Here is a 17,866-nt window from a genome sequence, read left to right as displayed (position 1 = left end):
TTTGAATATTATGTAGTATACAATATATTGTGCATAGGTATTATGTACATTTATGATTATTTATGACGAACCAAATCGAAATTTCAGTGATATCCATCAGGCGAAGATAACTTGTTAGCTAGTGTTTTATCTCGTGCCGCTGCAGTCTGATAATGACTGTTGAAATTAACATAGCTAATTACAAGCCTATATGTATGTATGTGTAACAGGCCACAGAACCACAAAAATGTTAGATAAATATGAAACGCTTTGATAATTAGTAAGCGCGCTGCCTTTGCTTTTGCTTAGGCAGGTAATTTTCCACGCAGACAGGCAGACAAGACACGGGAATGCAGCAGCAGTGTCGATTTTTGAGATAAGGCGACGTTAATGACGTTTGTGGAGCATTTACACGCTTCTGCAGCTACAACAGCGCGCTAGTTTTTCCACATTTAGTCGTTTTTATTGTTGTTGCCTTTTAATGCTTTGCTTTACTTTGCTTTGATCTGCACTTCTCGTTCATGGTCACAAAATTTATTGGTCAACATTGTGTCTTGGCCGTCGCGGCACCCACAGCAACGACATCGGCATCGGCGTCGATGATGATGACAATGATAATGATGTTGACGATGACGACGACTCCTTCAACTTGTTTGCTTTGCTTTTTTTTGTCTTGAAGCTTTGTGTGACCGACGCCCACATGAAAATTTAACGCTCGAACACGCCGGCTGCAAGTTCCCTGCTGTTGTTGTTTTTATTGTTGTTTTTGTTACTCAGTTAGGGTTTTGTTTTTCTACGTGGTCATCAGCCAGCTCCATAGAAACATACATACTATAGTACATACATTTGAAATGACAAAGTAAAGGCCAAATGTCCAAAACAAATACTTTACATAAAAGATGATCAATTTTCCGTTATTTGGCTGCGCAGTAAAAGAGAAAACGTTAATCTAAAAAATATCTTAATTTAATTCCCTCTAATGTTTAATAAACTTGGCAGCACATAAATTATCGAAAGAACAAATGGAAAAATAACGAAAAATGCCTTAATGCCTACACCGAAATTTAAATTCCCTGTAAAATGTATTTGAAATACTCTGCCTAAAGGTAATTTTTTCAATAGGTTCAAATGTTATTCCTAAGTGTACACATTTTTAAATTAAACAGCAACAAAATGCAAAAACAAGAGCTCAAAACTTGTATAAAAAGCCTTGCCCTGTTTTTGATTATTCAGTTACGCATTACTTTGAATTTTTTTTTTATTGTAATAAAAATCGCATAATAAACCTTGAAATGTGGTCTTCGGATTTCATAATCTTCCTATAAGTAGTAATTAAAAGTGCTAAAAACAGCTAAGGATTTCTAGCAACTATTTAATAAAGCCATTCATACTATACATGCATTTCATATTGTTTTGTTAAAATAAATATATTTTCCAAAGCTTAACTTCCAATATTTGTATTTTTTGTATATTTGGAGACTCCACACACTATTCGATTCTAGTGAATGGTCCCATTTCAACATGCGTTACAAACATTTGATTGAAATTAAAATACCATTTGCCAGTGTTATAAAAATAAAACAAATGAAAATCTTTTTGGAATTGTACGCATATTTTATCGTGACTTGTTTATCTTGGCAATTGTTTATCTTTTGTGGTATATTTTAGAATGAGTGTGTGGTTTTTTGTGTGTGTGCTGCTCACTAAACAGCGGCATTTTTGGCGCCAAAGCAGCGACGCCGGCGTCTGAGTCGTAGATAGAGATAGAGGCATGGGAAGCGGTGCTTTATAACAAATTGGCAATTGATATTGGAAGGGCGAGGAAGAGAGGGAAGGCGGGAGGGTAGTACATAATTCAATGGCCCTTTGGCATTAACCCTTTGTTGCTGCCTCACTGCCTTAATCCCTGTTTGGTTGCTGCCCGCATGATAAACGGATAGCTTGTTAATAAATCAAAAGCAATGTGCATTGAGTGTGCGTGCGAGTGTATGTGTAAGTGTGTGTGTGTGCTGCACATTGTGTGTGTGAAGTAAAATTTATAGAAGAAGTAGCAATGTCAGAAAGTTTTTGTTTGCAGCAACCAGTCGTGCTTCATAGTCCTTCACATCGTCTTCGTTGTCCTCCACATTCCTGTAGCACGCCCAGAAGTGTGCTATATGATTGGCCCTATACACTCAGCACAGGATATTTCATATGCCTTGTAGATTTATGAAGTGCCCGTTGCCGTCGTCGTAGTCGTCGTAGCCGTTCTCGTTCTTGACGTCACTGAGTGTGTGGGCGTTGGCAGTTAGTCCTCCTCCGATTCCAACTCCTACTCGTACTCCTCCGGCCTGCCTGCCATTGGCATCCTAATGATTTTTTATTGTTGTTGTTCAAGTGGCCCATTGTACAGGAGCACAGCTGGCAACATATTGTCAGAGGGAGCGCAACGTCAACATACAGGACACAGAAAAACATGCTAATGCAAGAGTTGCTTTCTTCCACTTTTTTTTATATTTTAGTTCTGTTCTCCACTTGAATCCCCCTGGGAGTAGGGACGGTGACGCCACAGTTGCAGTTGATAACTGCACAAGCATTTTGGTAGATTTTTATTTTGAATGACTCTCATGTTTGGCATGTTGTTTACTTGTCCCAGCTACAACAACAATAATAACAACAACATTCGAACCAGTTGTCCAAATTGCTTTTCGTTTTATTGCTACACATTCCCAACACAAAAATGTCTACATCGATACGTAGAAATACATACATATGTACATATGTACTTGTATGTAGGTATGTATGTACAGAAGCATATTAAATAATGCCTAGCAGCCAGTGGTATTTATAATTAGCCAACTGATTCGTTGTGGCTTGTTGCATCTGCTGCTACTTGGAAACCAGACCAACTGGTACTTGAGTGCGGAGGCATATAAATTTGCGACTTACGCGCCTCAATTGGCTTGTTTACACCTAAATTATGATGTTTGTGATATGATCGTCGCTCTCAAGCCTGTCCGAGCATGAAGACTTTGACACAAGTTTGATTTATTGGAAACGTAACTTTGTATGGTTTCAGTGCAACAATGGTTGAACGAGATTATAAGTAAATATTCAAATGTTTAATTGTTAAACGAAGTGCATTGTTCATTATCTATTCTGCAGTCAATTAATTTCATCAAAATTACCAAGAAGTCCGTTCCATAACTAGTGTGGTGTTAGGAGAAGTTAGAAACAATGTTGAGAAAATCAATACACATATTAAACCCACAATTAATTTAATTAAATCATTTAAGCATAGAACCATTTTGAGGTATGATTGTTTACTCTTCAAGACTTATACATTTTACTTTCATTATTGTTATTAATATGATTATGTTACGTTTATGTTTTTGTTGCTGTTTTAAATTTTTTATTTTTAGAATTAAAAGCATTATTTATGTATTTGTATATAAAGCACATTATATATGTATAATTATATATGTATAATGTATTGTAATTATAATATTTTTTCTATTGTTATTTAATAATTTTGATTACTAGTTTTATAGATTATTATATTTATATAATTTTTAGTTTACTTATATATTTTTAAAATAATTTATTTGTCATATGAGATAGCAATTCCGATGTATTTCCAAATTGTTCATTCAGTTTTTCTTTTTAAAATATCTGGATAACATCATACCCGAAAAACGAACTTCCTCCAACACCACAAATAGGGACTTAAAGAATTTTAGGAAATTAATAACAATTGATAGTTATATTTTTAACGTTTATTTAATTTTTTATAAATAGTGAATAAATTATTATGAAGAATAAAACGGAATCATTCGATTCCGTTATCCTCTTCAAAGCATCCTATCCGAAGAACCACCTTCCCTCAACGCCACCGCCAAAGTCTTTGCGATCCCAGTCGTACATTTTTCTGCCCTGAGCGTAGACATCTATTGTGCCGCGTCCATCTTGGGTTTTGTAAATATTCTGATCAAATCGAACACTCGATTGACGACCTCCTTGTGCTGGATCGTCGGTGTATTTAAGTTCGACTTTTCGGCCTCCTTCGGGCAATCCGTTGCCACCAAGCGGACGTACCTTGTTGCCATCGAACTCGTACTCCTCGGCTGCCACGTAGGCCAGCAAGCAAGCCAGAAAGAATAATGTACACTTAAGAGCCATAGTTAGATTGGGACTCGGTTTCTTTAACGAACAAAATGTGTTTGAGTTTTAAATTCGACTGTGATGAACATGCACTCTGCAGTCTGAATTTATACGCCGACTTGAAGGTAAACATTCGTAAGAGGGGATTTACTTTCAAGTCGGCAAATAAAATTCCAGAGGGTATAGCTGTGCAGCTTAAGATAACAATACAAATTTGTATCGGTGAATTTTTGCAAAAGTGATTCCCGATCTGTCAAGGTGCGCCATGATCTAGAGTCTCTTATCAGCTATGCAAAGTAAATGGATCCCTAAGATGCTTCTTATCAGAACAGATTGGGAATCACTTTTGCACAAAGTCAGCAACGCTGTTTACCGAACAAAGCAATATTTGCGACAGATGTACAAATATACGATTATTTGAACATACGTTTTTTTTTATATACTAAGTATGTTGAAGACAAAGATTAATTAGTCTTCAAAGTATATCCCCTCCTGCGAATATTTTGCGTATAAATTCAGATCGAAATGTGCATTTCCATCACAGTCGAATTCCAAACTACCAAACAGTCACATCGTTCAGTACATTTTCAAAAAATAATTTCAATCAGCTATGGCTCTTAAATACACACTCTTCTTTCTGGCCTGCATGCTGGCCTACGTGGCAGCCGAGCAGTACGAGTTCGATGGCAACAAGGTGCGTCCTCTTGGTGGCAACGGATTGCCCGAAGGAGGCCGGAAAGTCGAACTTAAATACACCGACGATCCAGCACAAGGAGGTCGTCAATCGAGTGTTCGATTTGATCAGAATATTTACAAAACCCAAGATGGACGCGGCACCATAGATGTCTACGCCCAGGGCAGAAAAATGTACGACTGGGATCGCAAAGACTTTGGCGGTGGCATTGAGGGAAGGTGGTTCTTCGGATAGGATGTTTTAAGGAGATCAATGGAATATAATTCATTCTTATTTATTTTGCTGTTTACCTATTTTTAATGAATTTAATAAAATTAGCCTTTTGGAAATATATTAATTGTGAATTATTTCTTAAAACACTTTTTGTGCCTGTACTGTAGGTTGGCAAAGGAACTTTTTCATTCATATTGTGCTGATTTCATAATTATTCTCGTACTTATATCACACATACTTAGGCATTCTTAGCCGTTAGCAACTCTTGCCACTTCATGCATTCATTCATCCATCAACTGGGCCACGTACTCATATGTATTAGTGCGCCTTGCCGTGCCTGGGTGGTTGGTGCCTGTCTATTATATCTGGACTACCTGACAAATCTTGTTTAATGTGCCTTATTGTGCACATTAGCCTAGATTGCTGCTCTTACACACACACCTAAATATGTGAATACATAAGTTTTTATGTATGTATATAGATGGGAACGGGAATAAAAGTAAACCGAGCATGGCGCATTTTACACTCAACCAAATGCAATGAGCTTAGTCATTATGTCGTCTCCGTCTTTTTGCCAAGCATTGCTGAGCCACTTGGCCTCACAAAGCACCATCATCAGACGGTAGCTAGGCTTCTGCCTAATAAATGATTTTGTGCTGAAAATGCCGGTCTGCCTCCTTGACGCACAGTCTCCGACTTGTTTGCCTTAACTATTATGATTTGCTGCTAGTACTGAGACAAAAGCAAAATTCCAAATAAGCCGCATTCTGAAAAAACTTCATTCGTCTGCTCTGGCTGCGCTGTATAGTGCTGGGTATGGCTGTGTAGGGCAGATCTTTGCGCAGTTGAGAAAAGTAAAGCCGATGTCCTAAGCATGGGACTCCAGTCAACGTCGCCATTGCTGAAAAGTAATTCAAAACGCGCCCTACGCTAAACCAAAGCGATTAGCCGGATTTGTGCCTGGCCATGGCCATAGAGTACTCAGATTATTTGTGGGCTCTGAGCATTAACAATAGTATAGCCACACTCTATGCACTCTACTACCCTGCTTATAATTTATTTTGGGTACCGCATTCGGCTTTGAGTGTCGGCGCCATTCGGCTGATCAACCAATGCATGGAAATGGATTTCTCCTTGTTTTGGGTCTCGGTAATTCATTTGCCGCTTTGTAAGCCTGCACACATTTGTTATATAGTTGATTATATTGTTGCACGAAATCAATTACTTTTGTGCCATAGGTCCTTTTTATATAAATAAATAATCGTTAATTGCAAAGCTAATTAAAAAGGATTATCTTCTCAGTCAGACTGTAAGAAAATGCTTTTTGTTTCAATGTCTGGTTATGAGCATCTTGATCATTAATCGTCTTTGGATTTCTTAAAGAGCTATTGCACTTGTTTTAAAGTGAATTATCTATTATTTGGAAATAATTCTATCTGCCTTTGAAAGGAATATAGACGTTGCTGTCCTTTTGGTATCTTCGCTGAGTTGTGGCAGGTTGAAGTTCGTACTAATATTTTGATTGCAGTGTTTCTTTTACAGTTTAATCTAACCCAATTTCTTCTGGGCTGCAATTTTTGCGTGCATTAATTTCATTTCAACACCCTAATCCCATGACTTAAAGCATATTAAGACAGCTTTATTATTTTTACTCGGCATCTTGTTGTAACAGGCAAGCTTATCGTCTAGCCTTAAGCTGCTCAATTTAAACAAATTTTAAATAACGCTTCAAATGTTATTTAGCAGCGTTTTAATGCTACCGGCCAGCAGCTGTGTTGTTGCTGTTGTTTTTGTTGCTTGCTTGCATGCACGCATAGGCATTCCTAAGTCCTGTGTCGTGCGTCCTGTTGTTTCGCCCAAACCATTTTCCTGCCTGCCTAGCACATTTTTCACTGGCTTGAGCTCATTTTTTCACGTTGCGCTTCGTTCCTTTTTGGCCTTTTGCGCACTGTTGTTGTTTTTTGTGGCACGTTCCCCCAAAAGTATGCCTTTGTTGTTGCTGCATGTGTTAAAAAATTTGTACACTGCGCCAAAAACGAAATAAAATAAATTTTAAACTAAGCCGTAGATGCTTTAGCGGCTGCTGTTGTTGCTGCTGTTGCTGCTGCTGGTAGCTTTTTGTTTACGGCGGCAAAAGTTTGCGTCGTCGCTTGCTTTTGCATATTTTTATGTTTACGCGTTGTTTGTTGTTTCAAACACACACACACAACACACACATATATATATATACATTCACACGCATGGAGCTACATTTCAGTTTGCAGTATTTCTGTGTGCTGGCGCTTTTTTCCGGATTGCTTTGTTCCGGCGCTTTAACTTTTAGCGCGCTTTCGAGTAAGTCCCCCAACCCCTGAGACCTGAGCACCGTTTACAAAAGTCCAGGTCCAAGCCCCACTTTGTAACGCTTTTGCAGCAGAGAAGCGTTATTATTTATATAAATTTGTATGTGTTTGCAGTTATTTATTTATGTATATCTTATGTTGGCGCAAATGCGTGTAATAAAATATGTTTGTTATAAATTAGTACAGCTTATGGCCCGCTCAGCTCTCAGCTTTCCGTAGCACTGCAGTGCTTCGCAAGCCGAGCAGCACTGAATAATTTATGCAAATTGTTTATAATAAATATAAGTACATGATGTGCAAAATGCTTAACTCGACACATGATCTTCTTCACACATGTGTGCCTTTCTATGCATACATAAGATAAAGTTGTTTTAGATAAATGTAATGCGTGTGTATATGTAAGTAAAATGCTTATTTTCTTTAACAAAATCTAAGCACACGTTCACGAAATTTACCGTCTAAGTAAAACCGAATCGTTAACGGATATTCAAATTCAGAACCAGAGCTGGAACCAAACCGCTAACTGAACTTATGAATATTTTATGCTCATCAAGTTGCACTGTTAATTAATTCGCAAATCCTATTACAAACAAGCATCGATGTTAAGTAGAATATTTTTCATTCATTATAATGTATGTGTTTTTATACTCTGTACATGAAATGTACAAGAGTATATTAGGTTTGCGGGAGCTGAAAAATGTAACAGGCAGAAGGAGGCGTGGCAGACCCCACAAAGTATATATATTCTTGATCAGCATGACGAGACGAGTCGATCTAGCCCTGTCTGTCTGTCTGTCCGTCTGTCCGTCCGTATGAACACCTGGATCTCAGAGACTATAAGAGATAGAGACACCAAATTTTGCACAAAGATGCGTTATGTGTGTATTCTATACGAGTTTGTTTTATTTTTTTGATTTTCCCCCCCACTTCCCCCCTATGGGGGTTTTCCCGATTTTCCATTCGTATAATCGCCTATATCTCGGAGACTATAAGACCTAGCAACACCAAATTTTAGTCCCAGATGCCTTATGTGAATACGCAGAAAATGTATATTTTGGAATTCCCCTCCCTCCCCCCTCTACCCCGCAAATCGTAACTCCCGTAATTCTTGGAATTTCGAACTAAATTTTGGAAATACCCCCAGTTGGTTATTATGTGTCCGTATGCCAAATTTCATTATGATAGACCGATTTAACAAGAAGTTATAGCCATAAATATATTTGCTGATGCAGCGCTGCTGCAGCGCTGCTCAAGCGCTGCTCAAGCGCTGCTCAAGCGCTGCCCGCGGCTGTTGTTGATGTTGCTGTTTGGTTGACTGCGAAAATGCTTACACAGACACGAATAGATGCGCATAGGCATACATACACTCACACAGACGCAATTGCTATGTAAATGTGCAATTATACACCGTTTACGTGAGTTCGAATACCTAGAGAGGTAAAATCGATCACATTTTTTTTTTTTATTTTCTTAATTTTTTTATTTTTTATAATTATTGTAAACATATGTACAGAGTATTTCAAAGTCGGGACACCCGACTTTAGCTTTTTTACTTGTTTTTTAAATAAAATATATTTTACAATGAATAAAGCAAATATATAGGTACTATATAGTATGTTGTTGTCACCTGCTGACTATTTCCATATGCTATATATGCGACTCATTTGGAAATGGATATTCAAGACTCTGTCCGCAATATAAGTTTGCAGATGTTGCCAAAGTCAGGTAGCAAGCGTTTAGCACTGAAACAAACAGGAATCTCATGTTTAGCTTGCGCTTCTTGCTGAGTTGACTTGAAAATATTATCTGCTGAACGTTGAGCGAAGCATATGCTTTATATACCTCCATAGTTGGCATTGTAATGTTGATAAGAAATAACTTATTATGCAAAATGGGAACACGCTTGCGAGAGTAGGCTTTAATGTTATCTGTAGACCCTTCAAAATGCAGCGTAAGGAAAATATTATGCCAGGCTTGCCAGGAATGATTTTGTTTTTAAATTTAATATCAGAATATAAATATTTTAATTATAGAGTGAATGAAAATAGTTTCACACTTAGAGTCTAGAAACGCCAACGTCCTTGGATGCCGCCACCATAATTGTTGCGATTATGATCGAAATTGCGACTCCCTTGTGCGTAAGCATCGATGCTGCCACGACCATCGCGACTCGTATACAGATTGTGATTGTATTGGATGGAGGCTTCACGACCACCCGCATCCTTGCGATATCCAAGATCCACACTGCCGCCCTGTGACTTGGGTGATCGAGCGTGTCGTGCCAGTATCCTGGATCCCTCATTCATCGGCACAGATCCAGATGCAACCAAAGCCAGACAGCAGGCAGCAAGCAATAGCAAAGTATATTTGAAGAACATCTTGAGCTGGAGGCAGTATGTTTTGATATTTTGACTCGACACTGTTTTCTGAATGTTGCTTAATTAATGAGGTGCCTTTTATACTCGTGCATACACATATGGTGATGCCGTTTACTTTGTAGCGCTGATAAGTATTTTGCTAATCAAATTATGAAGGGAATCACTTTTGCTGAGATGAAAAAAATCACCGAAACGTTTTGTTCGAAACTCTAGTAGATAAGCATGGACTCCAAGGTTTTGTTTGTAAGTCTGTTTGTTGCGAGTTTAGCATTTGATTACCAAGGGGAAGGTTCATTCTTATTTAAAAATCACTTAGAAGGGGACTCATCTTTAATCGGATCCACTTTTTTTGCTACTCATGATGTACATTGATTTTATGTTTTATTAAAAATAAATAAATAAGATGCTATTGAAATTAAAAAAAAATACATATATTATACCCCAGATTTCTGAATAATAGCTTAGAACTAACAAATCAATACAAATTCGATAGATAATTATGTTGTTTTTATGATTACAAAAAACATCATCAGTCAAGCTGTAGTTTATACAAGTATATTTAAGTATAAAGTGGTTACAGAAAATAAAAGAGAATATTGGTAAATTATAAAGATGGATTATTTGATTAAAGTTTGTGCTATCGTATTATTCAATAGTATGTACTTAGTGTGACAATTTGATATAAATTTTACATTGATTGAATATTTTAGTGCATATTATTATGACTTGAATAAAGTTCATAATTAATATATTAAAAATCAATTAATATTAATAAATTTGCATATAATATTCATCAATAAAACGTCTCAATTATTTTAAATAATAAAATTTTGACGTACATATATCTGTTTACAATCTGTTGATGTGCTGGCTTTATTTCAAAATACAACTTCTCTCAAAGGATTGTAAAATAAGCATTAATTTATCTCTAATATTGCAACAGAGATTGTTGACTCACAGCAATAGCACACATGCAAATCAACATATGTACTATATACTCATTTGTATATAATAGCACTGGGGGTAAGACTACGGACACATTACCTTTTATGAATAGCCGGGAATCCCAAACACAATATGACCGTAGCTAAAAAGACCGACGGGACTTCACCGTGGGCATTTAGTATGTACATAAATGTATAAGAGGTTATTTTCAAATCCAGATTATTGTGCAGGTCAAATGTCGATAACCGATGTTAAGTGAAAAGCTGTTCTTATAATGATTTGCCCACCTTAGAGCACAATTAATTACTATCGATAGCTTTTGCAAAGAAAGTAAAATAAATCAGGTTAAGAGAGACTGCCCGTCTTATCTCTAAAATCAGCCGTGGAACAAAAGATGACGTTATCTTGCATGTAAAGTCCCTCATATAAGTATGTTCATATGTACGTTGCAGTGTATAAATACTTTCGTTCCATGCGTTTTCATCACATTTGTAGTTTGTACTCGCAATGGCTCTGAAGTGTACACTTTTGTTTCTGGCTTGCTTGCTGGCCTACGTGGCAGCTGAGGAGTACGAGTTCGATGGGAACAAGGTGCGTCCGCTTGGTGGCAACGGATTGCCGGAAGGAGGCCGCAAAATCGAACTTAAATACACCGACGATCCAGCACAAGGAGGTCGTCAATCGAGTGTTCGATTTGATCAGAATATTTACAAAACCCAAGATGGACGCGGCACCATAGATGTCTACGCTCAGGGCAGAAAAATGTACGACTGGGATCGCAAAGACTTTGGCGGTGGCGTTGAGGGAAGGTGGTTCTTCGGATAGATCTAGAATTAAATAAATATGAAAAATAAAAAATAATTTATTTAGTATTATTCGCTGTTTTCAATTCCAATTCATTCTGAACGCTGCACTGTTTTTAATGATTTAAACAAAATAATCGCTTGGGTGTTAAATATAATATACAAATGTTTCTTGAGAGAATTGAACAACATCTGCGCAATGTTTTCTTTCGGTATTCCACTTAATTTGTTTTTTTGCTCTTGGGACTTACGTCATCTTTCCCAATCGGCTTAAATTCTATGTGGGTTCACATTAGGTGTTTTTATCTACTCCTTGAACACACTTTGAAACAGTTTCATATTTTTTTTTACGTAGCGTGTAGCGTAGGGTAAAAAAATAAAGGGAAAATTCAATTTAATCACACTTTACTTTTGTGCATAGCTAACAATTATGACAAATATTATTTATGGCTTCAAAATCAATTACGCATCGCACAATTTAACAAATACAAAAACAACAATAACATTGATTACAAAATGTTAACATAGTTGTGAGCTGTTGTAAAAGTTTAATTGCATTTCAAATAGAGCTGTGAGGAATGGCGTGCGTGATCGTGAATTACCAAAAAGGTGAAATTTATAAAGAGGACAGGAAAAATTGTTGAGGTTGGTTGTTTGATACGAATATAAAATTGATTACACATAATGACTTTATCTATCCTTGTGAGGATGCAAATAATAAAAAAATATTAAAGTATTTAAGGAAAGAACTAGCCATTTGAGATTAAATAAATATGAAAGACTTGATTACCTCAAATATTTTGTTCCTGCATCTGACATTGTTTATATTGGGTTGAAACGTGACTGTCTTTACGCAGAAACTTTATTCAATGAAATACCTAATAAACGTTTTATATAAAATCGCTTTATATACAAACGAAAAATTGACTGAAATTCGGAACATTCTCTTTGCTCAGAACAGGGAAAAATATTATGAAAACTTCGTAGGCAGGCAAAACACCTAGTAAATATGCGTGATTCGATCAATTTTATTTATCACGCACAGCTCTAGTTTCAAATAGTCATACAAGTATGTACGTATGCGTGTACACGCACTCATCTTGCTTGAAGGTACGCGATACACAAATTGTGGAAAAAAGTCAAATTGCAAATTACATTTTAATTGCGAGTGGCTATTGTAGTTGTTGCTGCTGCTGCTGCTGTCAAGTTACTTGTGCTTTGGCAATTCTACAAATGCCAATGCACTCGCCGCAACTGTGTATGCCGAATAACGACGGTAGTACAAAGGACTGTGTTGTCAGGGGCAGAAAGAAAAGGGGGAGAAGAGTGGAAAGGTGGAACAGTGGTGGACATTCCACTCTAGTTTTGCACATTTAGTTGGTGGCATGTCCCGGCTGTCGCTTTGCCTTTGACACAAACACACGCCCACACACTTCTATGTATAACTGAAAGCTGAAATGAAACGTTTTGGAAAGCTCGCAGGATACAGTGTGCGTGGTGTGTGCGTTGCATTCGGGTTTCATCGCGTCCTTTCTCTCACTCCCACAAACGTTTGACCGTCTGTCAGCCCATTCGTACGTGTTCGTTCATGTTCATTTTTGTTACGCCGCTTTAGTTGCTAAAAACTTTACGTTAAGCTGTCGTTTAGTTACGCAAAAATAACTGCATGAATGAAGATGGGGAAGGAGAGTGCTGAAAATAAGCGGAAGGGGAAGTCTGAAAATAACGGCGCCATAAAGTCAATTTGTAAAATGCTGTGCTCTGAGTTGGTTGAACCATCAATGGAGTGGAAGGCTGTAGTCGTGATAAAAAACGGAAAAGAGCATAAATTTCTCTTTAAATCGATTACATTAAATGGATTTGTTATTTTAAAGTGAAAAGCGCGTGTACCAACCCGAGCTCTAAACCATATAAGAGTGTTATCCATATAATAGTGTTATCCACATAGCACTTGTACAGATCTGCATGAAACTTAAACCCAGAACGGGCATTATATGTACATAGCAGGGTAGCTTTTCGCGGAGCACAACCTATAAACAAATCATAATATTAATTGCGAAGTAAGGCTCACACTCATTTTAAAATAAAACATTAACGAAATTGTAATTAATTAAATGCTCGGTTACTTTATTGATACCTCTTAAAAGTAATTTATTTATATACAGAAATAATATCGATTGCACTTTTTGAAAACCCACTATTGAAATAAATTGATTAAATCAAGTGCAATTATTCTCTAAATACAATTAAAAATGGCTTCATTTCATTTTAAATGTGTAATTATATGTATGTAAAGCAATAAAGCAATCAATTAACCTTTGGCATACCCTCTTGGCAAATGTGATACTCAAATCTAAAAACTGAAAATTGAAATTAAATTTTTGTTAGCCGGGAAAAAAATAAATTTTTTTACAAGAAGAATTTTCCCACAAGAAGAATTTTCTGTTTGCTTTCAAATTAAAGCTTGCCAGCCTTAAGTATTTCCCACAAAGTGTTTTCAACTTTCTTTTTTTTCTCTTTTACATAAAAACATTATTTAATCACCTGTGCCTCAACAATGTTAGAAGCAAACGGCAACTTCTGTGCTTCTATTATTGCTTTTTCGAACTCATTGACTCGTTTTAAGGGTAATAGAGTTGCTGCCAGGCACCCACACACACACATACATAGATGTCAAATGCAAAAAGTAGAAACCTATGGCAATGATTGAAGCCGACAAAAATGACAATAACAACAACGGCATCGACATCGACATCAAAACAACAATAAAACCGATTTAACACACAAAAGCGTTTGAACCTACTAACTGCAATGCGACAAGAGCTGAGCCGAATTTGAACTGAACTGGATGGCAGAGAGTGTGTGCCGGATATGGACGACGACGTGGACATGGACATGGACACGGACACGGACGTGGGAATGAGCCCATGGACAGACTAAATTGGAGTACGTAGAGGAAGTTCAGGAGGTTCTAAACCTGCCTGCCTCGCTGCCTGACTCTGTGCGTTGTTCAAGCTGATAGATTGTAATCCTTGTGTGCTCTTTGCTGTTTTCAATTGGTCCACACACACACACACACACACACACACATGCACTCATACAAACAGACCAACACATGGACATTCATTTAAACACAGATAGTGGGCAGCTTAGAAACTCGAACTCTGGGACACGCAAAGTGCTGCCTGTCAATTGGCGTTGTTGGAGACAATTGTTTATATGTATGTGTGTGAGACAATGTGATTGTGTGTGTGTGTGCATGCGTGTTAATTTAGTTTCGTTGTCGTCGGGATTGCATAGTTCAGTGGTATAATGGCAGGTTGCCAAAATAATTGAAACAATAACAAGCGAGATAGAAATAGGGAGACAGCATTTGAGAGAAAGATAGCAGGAGATAGAGAGATGATATTAATTTGTTAACAAAAGTAGATTGCAAATGCAAAAACATGGTCAGCAAAAGCTCTAACCATAACAATAACAAAAACCGGAAACACAACTGCACGCTACTCGTATACATACAACAATAACAACACAAACAGGAAGGAGAATAATGTAAACCGCAAAGTGTTTAGTGTTTGATTAATTGCCTTTGCTGGCTTGTTATTGCTGTTGTTGTTGTTGCTGTTATTATTGTTATCGCTTGCTGCGGTTGTTGCAAACACCAAAATGATTATATGCCACAAAACGGCAAACGATATGGCAACGCTGGCACCCAAAGCTAAGCCCTTTGACTTGCGTTGAACTACGGCCTAAGGGCTTCTACAGCTGCTCCTACTCCTGCTGCAGTCAGTCAGGCAGGCTGGCAGGCTGGCAGAACGTCGACGTCGGCTATTTTACGAACAATAAATAACGCTTGAGACAGCGCCGAGGGCTTTTGTTTTTGCCGAGCAGCGCTCGAGTGTCGGCCCGTTAGCTTTGATCTGCCACACAGCGGCTGGGGAAGACTCTCAATGCTTGACTGAGGGTTGGGGCTGAACCCAAAGTACGAAGCCTGGCAGCTCCAGAAACGTGCGAAAACAGTTTGGTCGGTCAGACTAAGGGTCGTTGGGAATGGAAGAGAGTATGTAGGTAGGTAGGTAGGGTGGCTTGACAGCTAAGCAGCTCGACATTCTAACAGATTGATGGCGGACACGTTTTGCTGCATGCTTTTGCCACCAGCTTGACTACCTTGTTTGCTTTTCATAATGAATGCCGCTTGTGCCAAAAGGAAACTTCGCAAGCACTACAAATAAGCCAAGTCTCAAGCTAAAGCTAAAGCAACATCGCAAACATGCCACAAAAAGACACACATACAAACGCACGTGGGATATTTTAACAATTTCTAGAAAACCAATTTAAAAATAGATCGATTTCCTCCGACAAACAAGACCAGAAATCCATTGTTTATTCTAAAACGACATACCTGTAGTATAAACTAGTGTGGGATTAGAATATAAAGGATTGATTTATAGAAGCTTAGCAGCAGAAAAAAAAACCGCTTTGATCTAGAAAGGAGGAAGTTTTGCAACACTTGCTGTAGGCTTAGGAATTCGACATTGAATTGTTGATCCAGATTGGTATTTACAAATTCGGTGCACACAATCGTCTAAGCCTGATTGTTCTATTTTGTACATAAACATTTCAAAGTTCCCTCCAGCTTACTTCAAGTACATATGTATTAATTAATCTCTTGTTTAAATGAGAGATAAAACATTGATATGGATGATGTTATTTAAAATGATAACAGCATTTTACTTGGAAAATATATTGACAATATTAAATAGCAATAAAGATGCAAATATATCTTAAACAAAAACTGCTGACAAGAAGCAAACCCTCGTCAGTCGTTTTTTGAAATCACTATTTTTTTTATCATGTAGAATTTTCATTTTAATGTAGAATTTTGTAATTAAAACAATTATTTGGGACTTGTTGGAATATCACTTCCGATATTTCTAAGTCGAGGTTGAGGAAAGTCAATAAACAGTCCGACGTGTTCTAATGCTACATACTATTTAGCCCATCTCCATTGTTTTACAGCTCTACAGGTGTATATCATGCGGTATAAATAAAGAAGATAAGTAGAAAACTGATATAACCTAGGTCATTCGGATCATTACAACAGCAATAATGTTTTTGGCAGGGAAGAACTTATTAGCTATCTGTTTAAATATCTTGAATGTGCTGTTGTGCTGTCAAGTTTGTATTAGTTTTTCATACACCCAGCTGAGTTTTTTATCTCCATTCAATATTAAAGTAATTGTATTGAACGGTTAATAAACATTTTTATTTTCGAAGAAACTTTATAAAATACCGAAGACATCAAAAGCATTGTGCAGACCAATTGAACACAATTGTCATCAAATAAGAACTAAGACTTTCAATTTTTTCATGTAATTAATGTCATGTATGTCGTTGTAATATGAATTTCCGATTGCATTACATTATAAAGAAAGTGATTGTTACATTTGATCACCACGACGAGAGCAACGTGATTGATTGCTGTTGATGCATGTGTCAATTATGATAATGCTGATTGTATAAACTTTCAGGATGACCCTCGTACAAATACATAAGCGCAAGCTTTACATACGAGCGATTGGCGGCACACGTATCTATATATTCCATTTTGTTGCCCCCATGCGAGTTATTGATCAAATATCGCATGTCACTCAGAGCACGTGAAATGCGATAAAGACGGAGACGAAGACGAGGAGGATACCAAGCAACCAGTCAACCAGACAACCACCATAAATGCCAACTAAAAATGTCATTTAAATTGTCTTTATATACTGTTTACTGTCATATGGCAGCACGTCCGTGACCATTTCCTGCTCCGCGCCAACGTGAAGCCATTTTAACTGCCATTCCGCATGCTTTGCTTTGCTCAGCCCAGCCCAGCTCAGATCTGCCCTGCCTTACTTTTGTTTTTGTCATTTCCACTTGGCATCATCAGCATCAGCATCAGCACTTCCTTGTTTTTATGGGCAACGTCAACCAACAGCAGGCTGCCCTGGCTACCTAACCAGTCCATACAGTCCCACTCAGGCAGACAGGATGTCAGGATACCAAGCGGCGTGGGCGTTATCAACAACATTTAACGCTAACCTCAGCAGCTGCAACTACGTGGTGGACATTAAAACAGCAGCAGAAAGTAAATTGGCGTAAATTATAAAATGTGTTTGTGGCACAAATATTTCAACTGAAAATCAAAACCATCCACAGGCGGTTAACCCAAGGGTCATGATATCCATGTAGCCTTCAAATAATTTCGAACAGTGGAAGCTTTGTAGCGGAAATTAGTTCAAAACAGATATTCTCCATGGAATTTCATTTCGAAAGGTAGAAATAATTCATTTTAATTTTACTAACCACATTTTTGGCTGCCATGTT

The 17,866-nt window shown here is 37.5% G+C and overlaps 3 protein-coding genes across 3 annotated transcripts; 1 reads left to right on the top strand and 2 right to left on the bottom strand.

Annotated features, from left to right (window-relative positions):
* Window positions 1–3,819: 3,819 nt before the first annotated feature.
* On the bottom strand, window positions 3,820–4,137 carry LOC115622374. Its single transcript, XM_030516296.1, has one exon. It carries the CDS (start codon window positions 4,135–4,137, stop codon window positions 3,820–3,822), a length of 318 nt encoding a protein of 105 aa, XP_030372156.1.
* A 5,218-nt stretch (window positions 4,138–9,355) lies between these two features.
* Window positions 9,356–9,772, bottom strand: LOC115622997. The gene has a single exon (XM_030517156.1). It carries the CDS (start codon window positions 9,744–9,746, stop codon window positions 9,432–9,434), a length of 315 nt encoding a protein of 104 aa, XP_030373016.1. The 5' UTR covers window positions 9,747–9,772; the 3' UTR covers window positions 9,356–9,431.
* Window positions 9,773–11,198: 1,426 nt separating this feature from the next.
* Window positions 11,199–11,516, top strand: LOC115622373. The gene has a single exon (XM_030516295.1). It carries the CDS (start codon window positions 11,199–11,201, stop codon window positions 11,514–11,516), a length of 318 nt encoding a protein of 105 aa, XP_030372155.1.
* The last annotated feature ends 6,350 nt before the right edge of the window (window positions 11,517–17,866 follow it).

The sequence above is a fragment of the Scaptodrosophila lebanonensis genome, unplaced genomic scaffold, assembly GCF_003285725.1.
Source record: "Scaptodrosophila lebanonensis strain 11010-0011.00,11010-0021.00 unplaced genomic scaffold, SlebRS2 tig00000043-arrow-pilon, whole genome shotgun sequence".
In the NCBI taxonomy this organism is placed as follows: domain Eukaryota; kingdom Metazoa; phylum Arthropoda; class Insecta; order Diptera; family Drosophilidae; genus Scaptodrosophila; species Scaptodrosophila lebanonensis.
This window is presented reverse-complemented; position numbering and strand designations above follow the sequence as displayed.

Excerpts from the sequence above, each read along its gene's own strand:
- LOC115622997 (XM_030517156.1), bottom strand. The coding sequence starts at position 9,746 with ATGTTCTTCAAATATACTTTGCTATTGCTTGCTGCCTGCTGTCTGGCT.
- LOC115622373 (XM_030516295.1), top strand. The coding sequence starts at position 11,199 with ATGGCTCTGAAGTGTACACTTTTGTTTCTGGCTTGCTTGCTGGCCTAC.
- LOC115622374 (XM_030516296.1), bottom strand. The coding sequence starts at position 4,137 with ATGGCTCTTAAGTGTACATTATTCTTTCTGGCTTGCTTGCTGGCCTAC.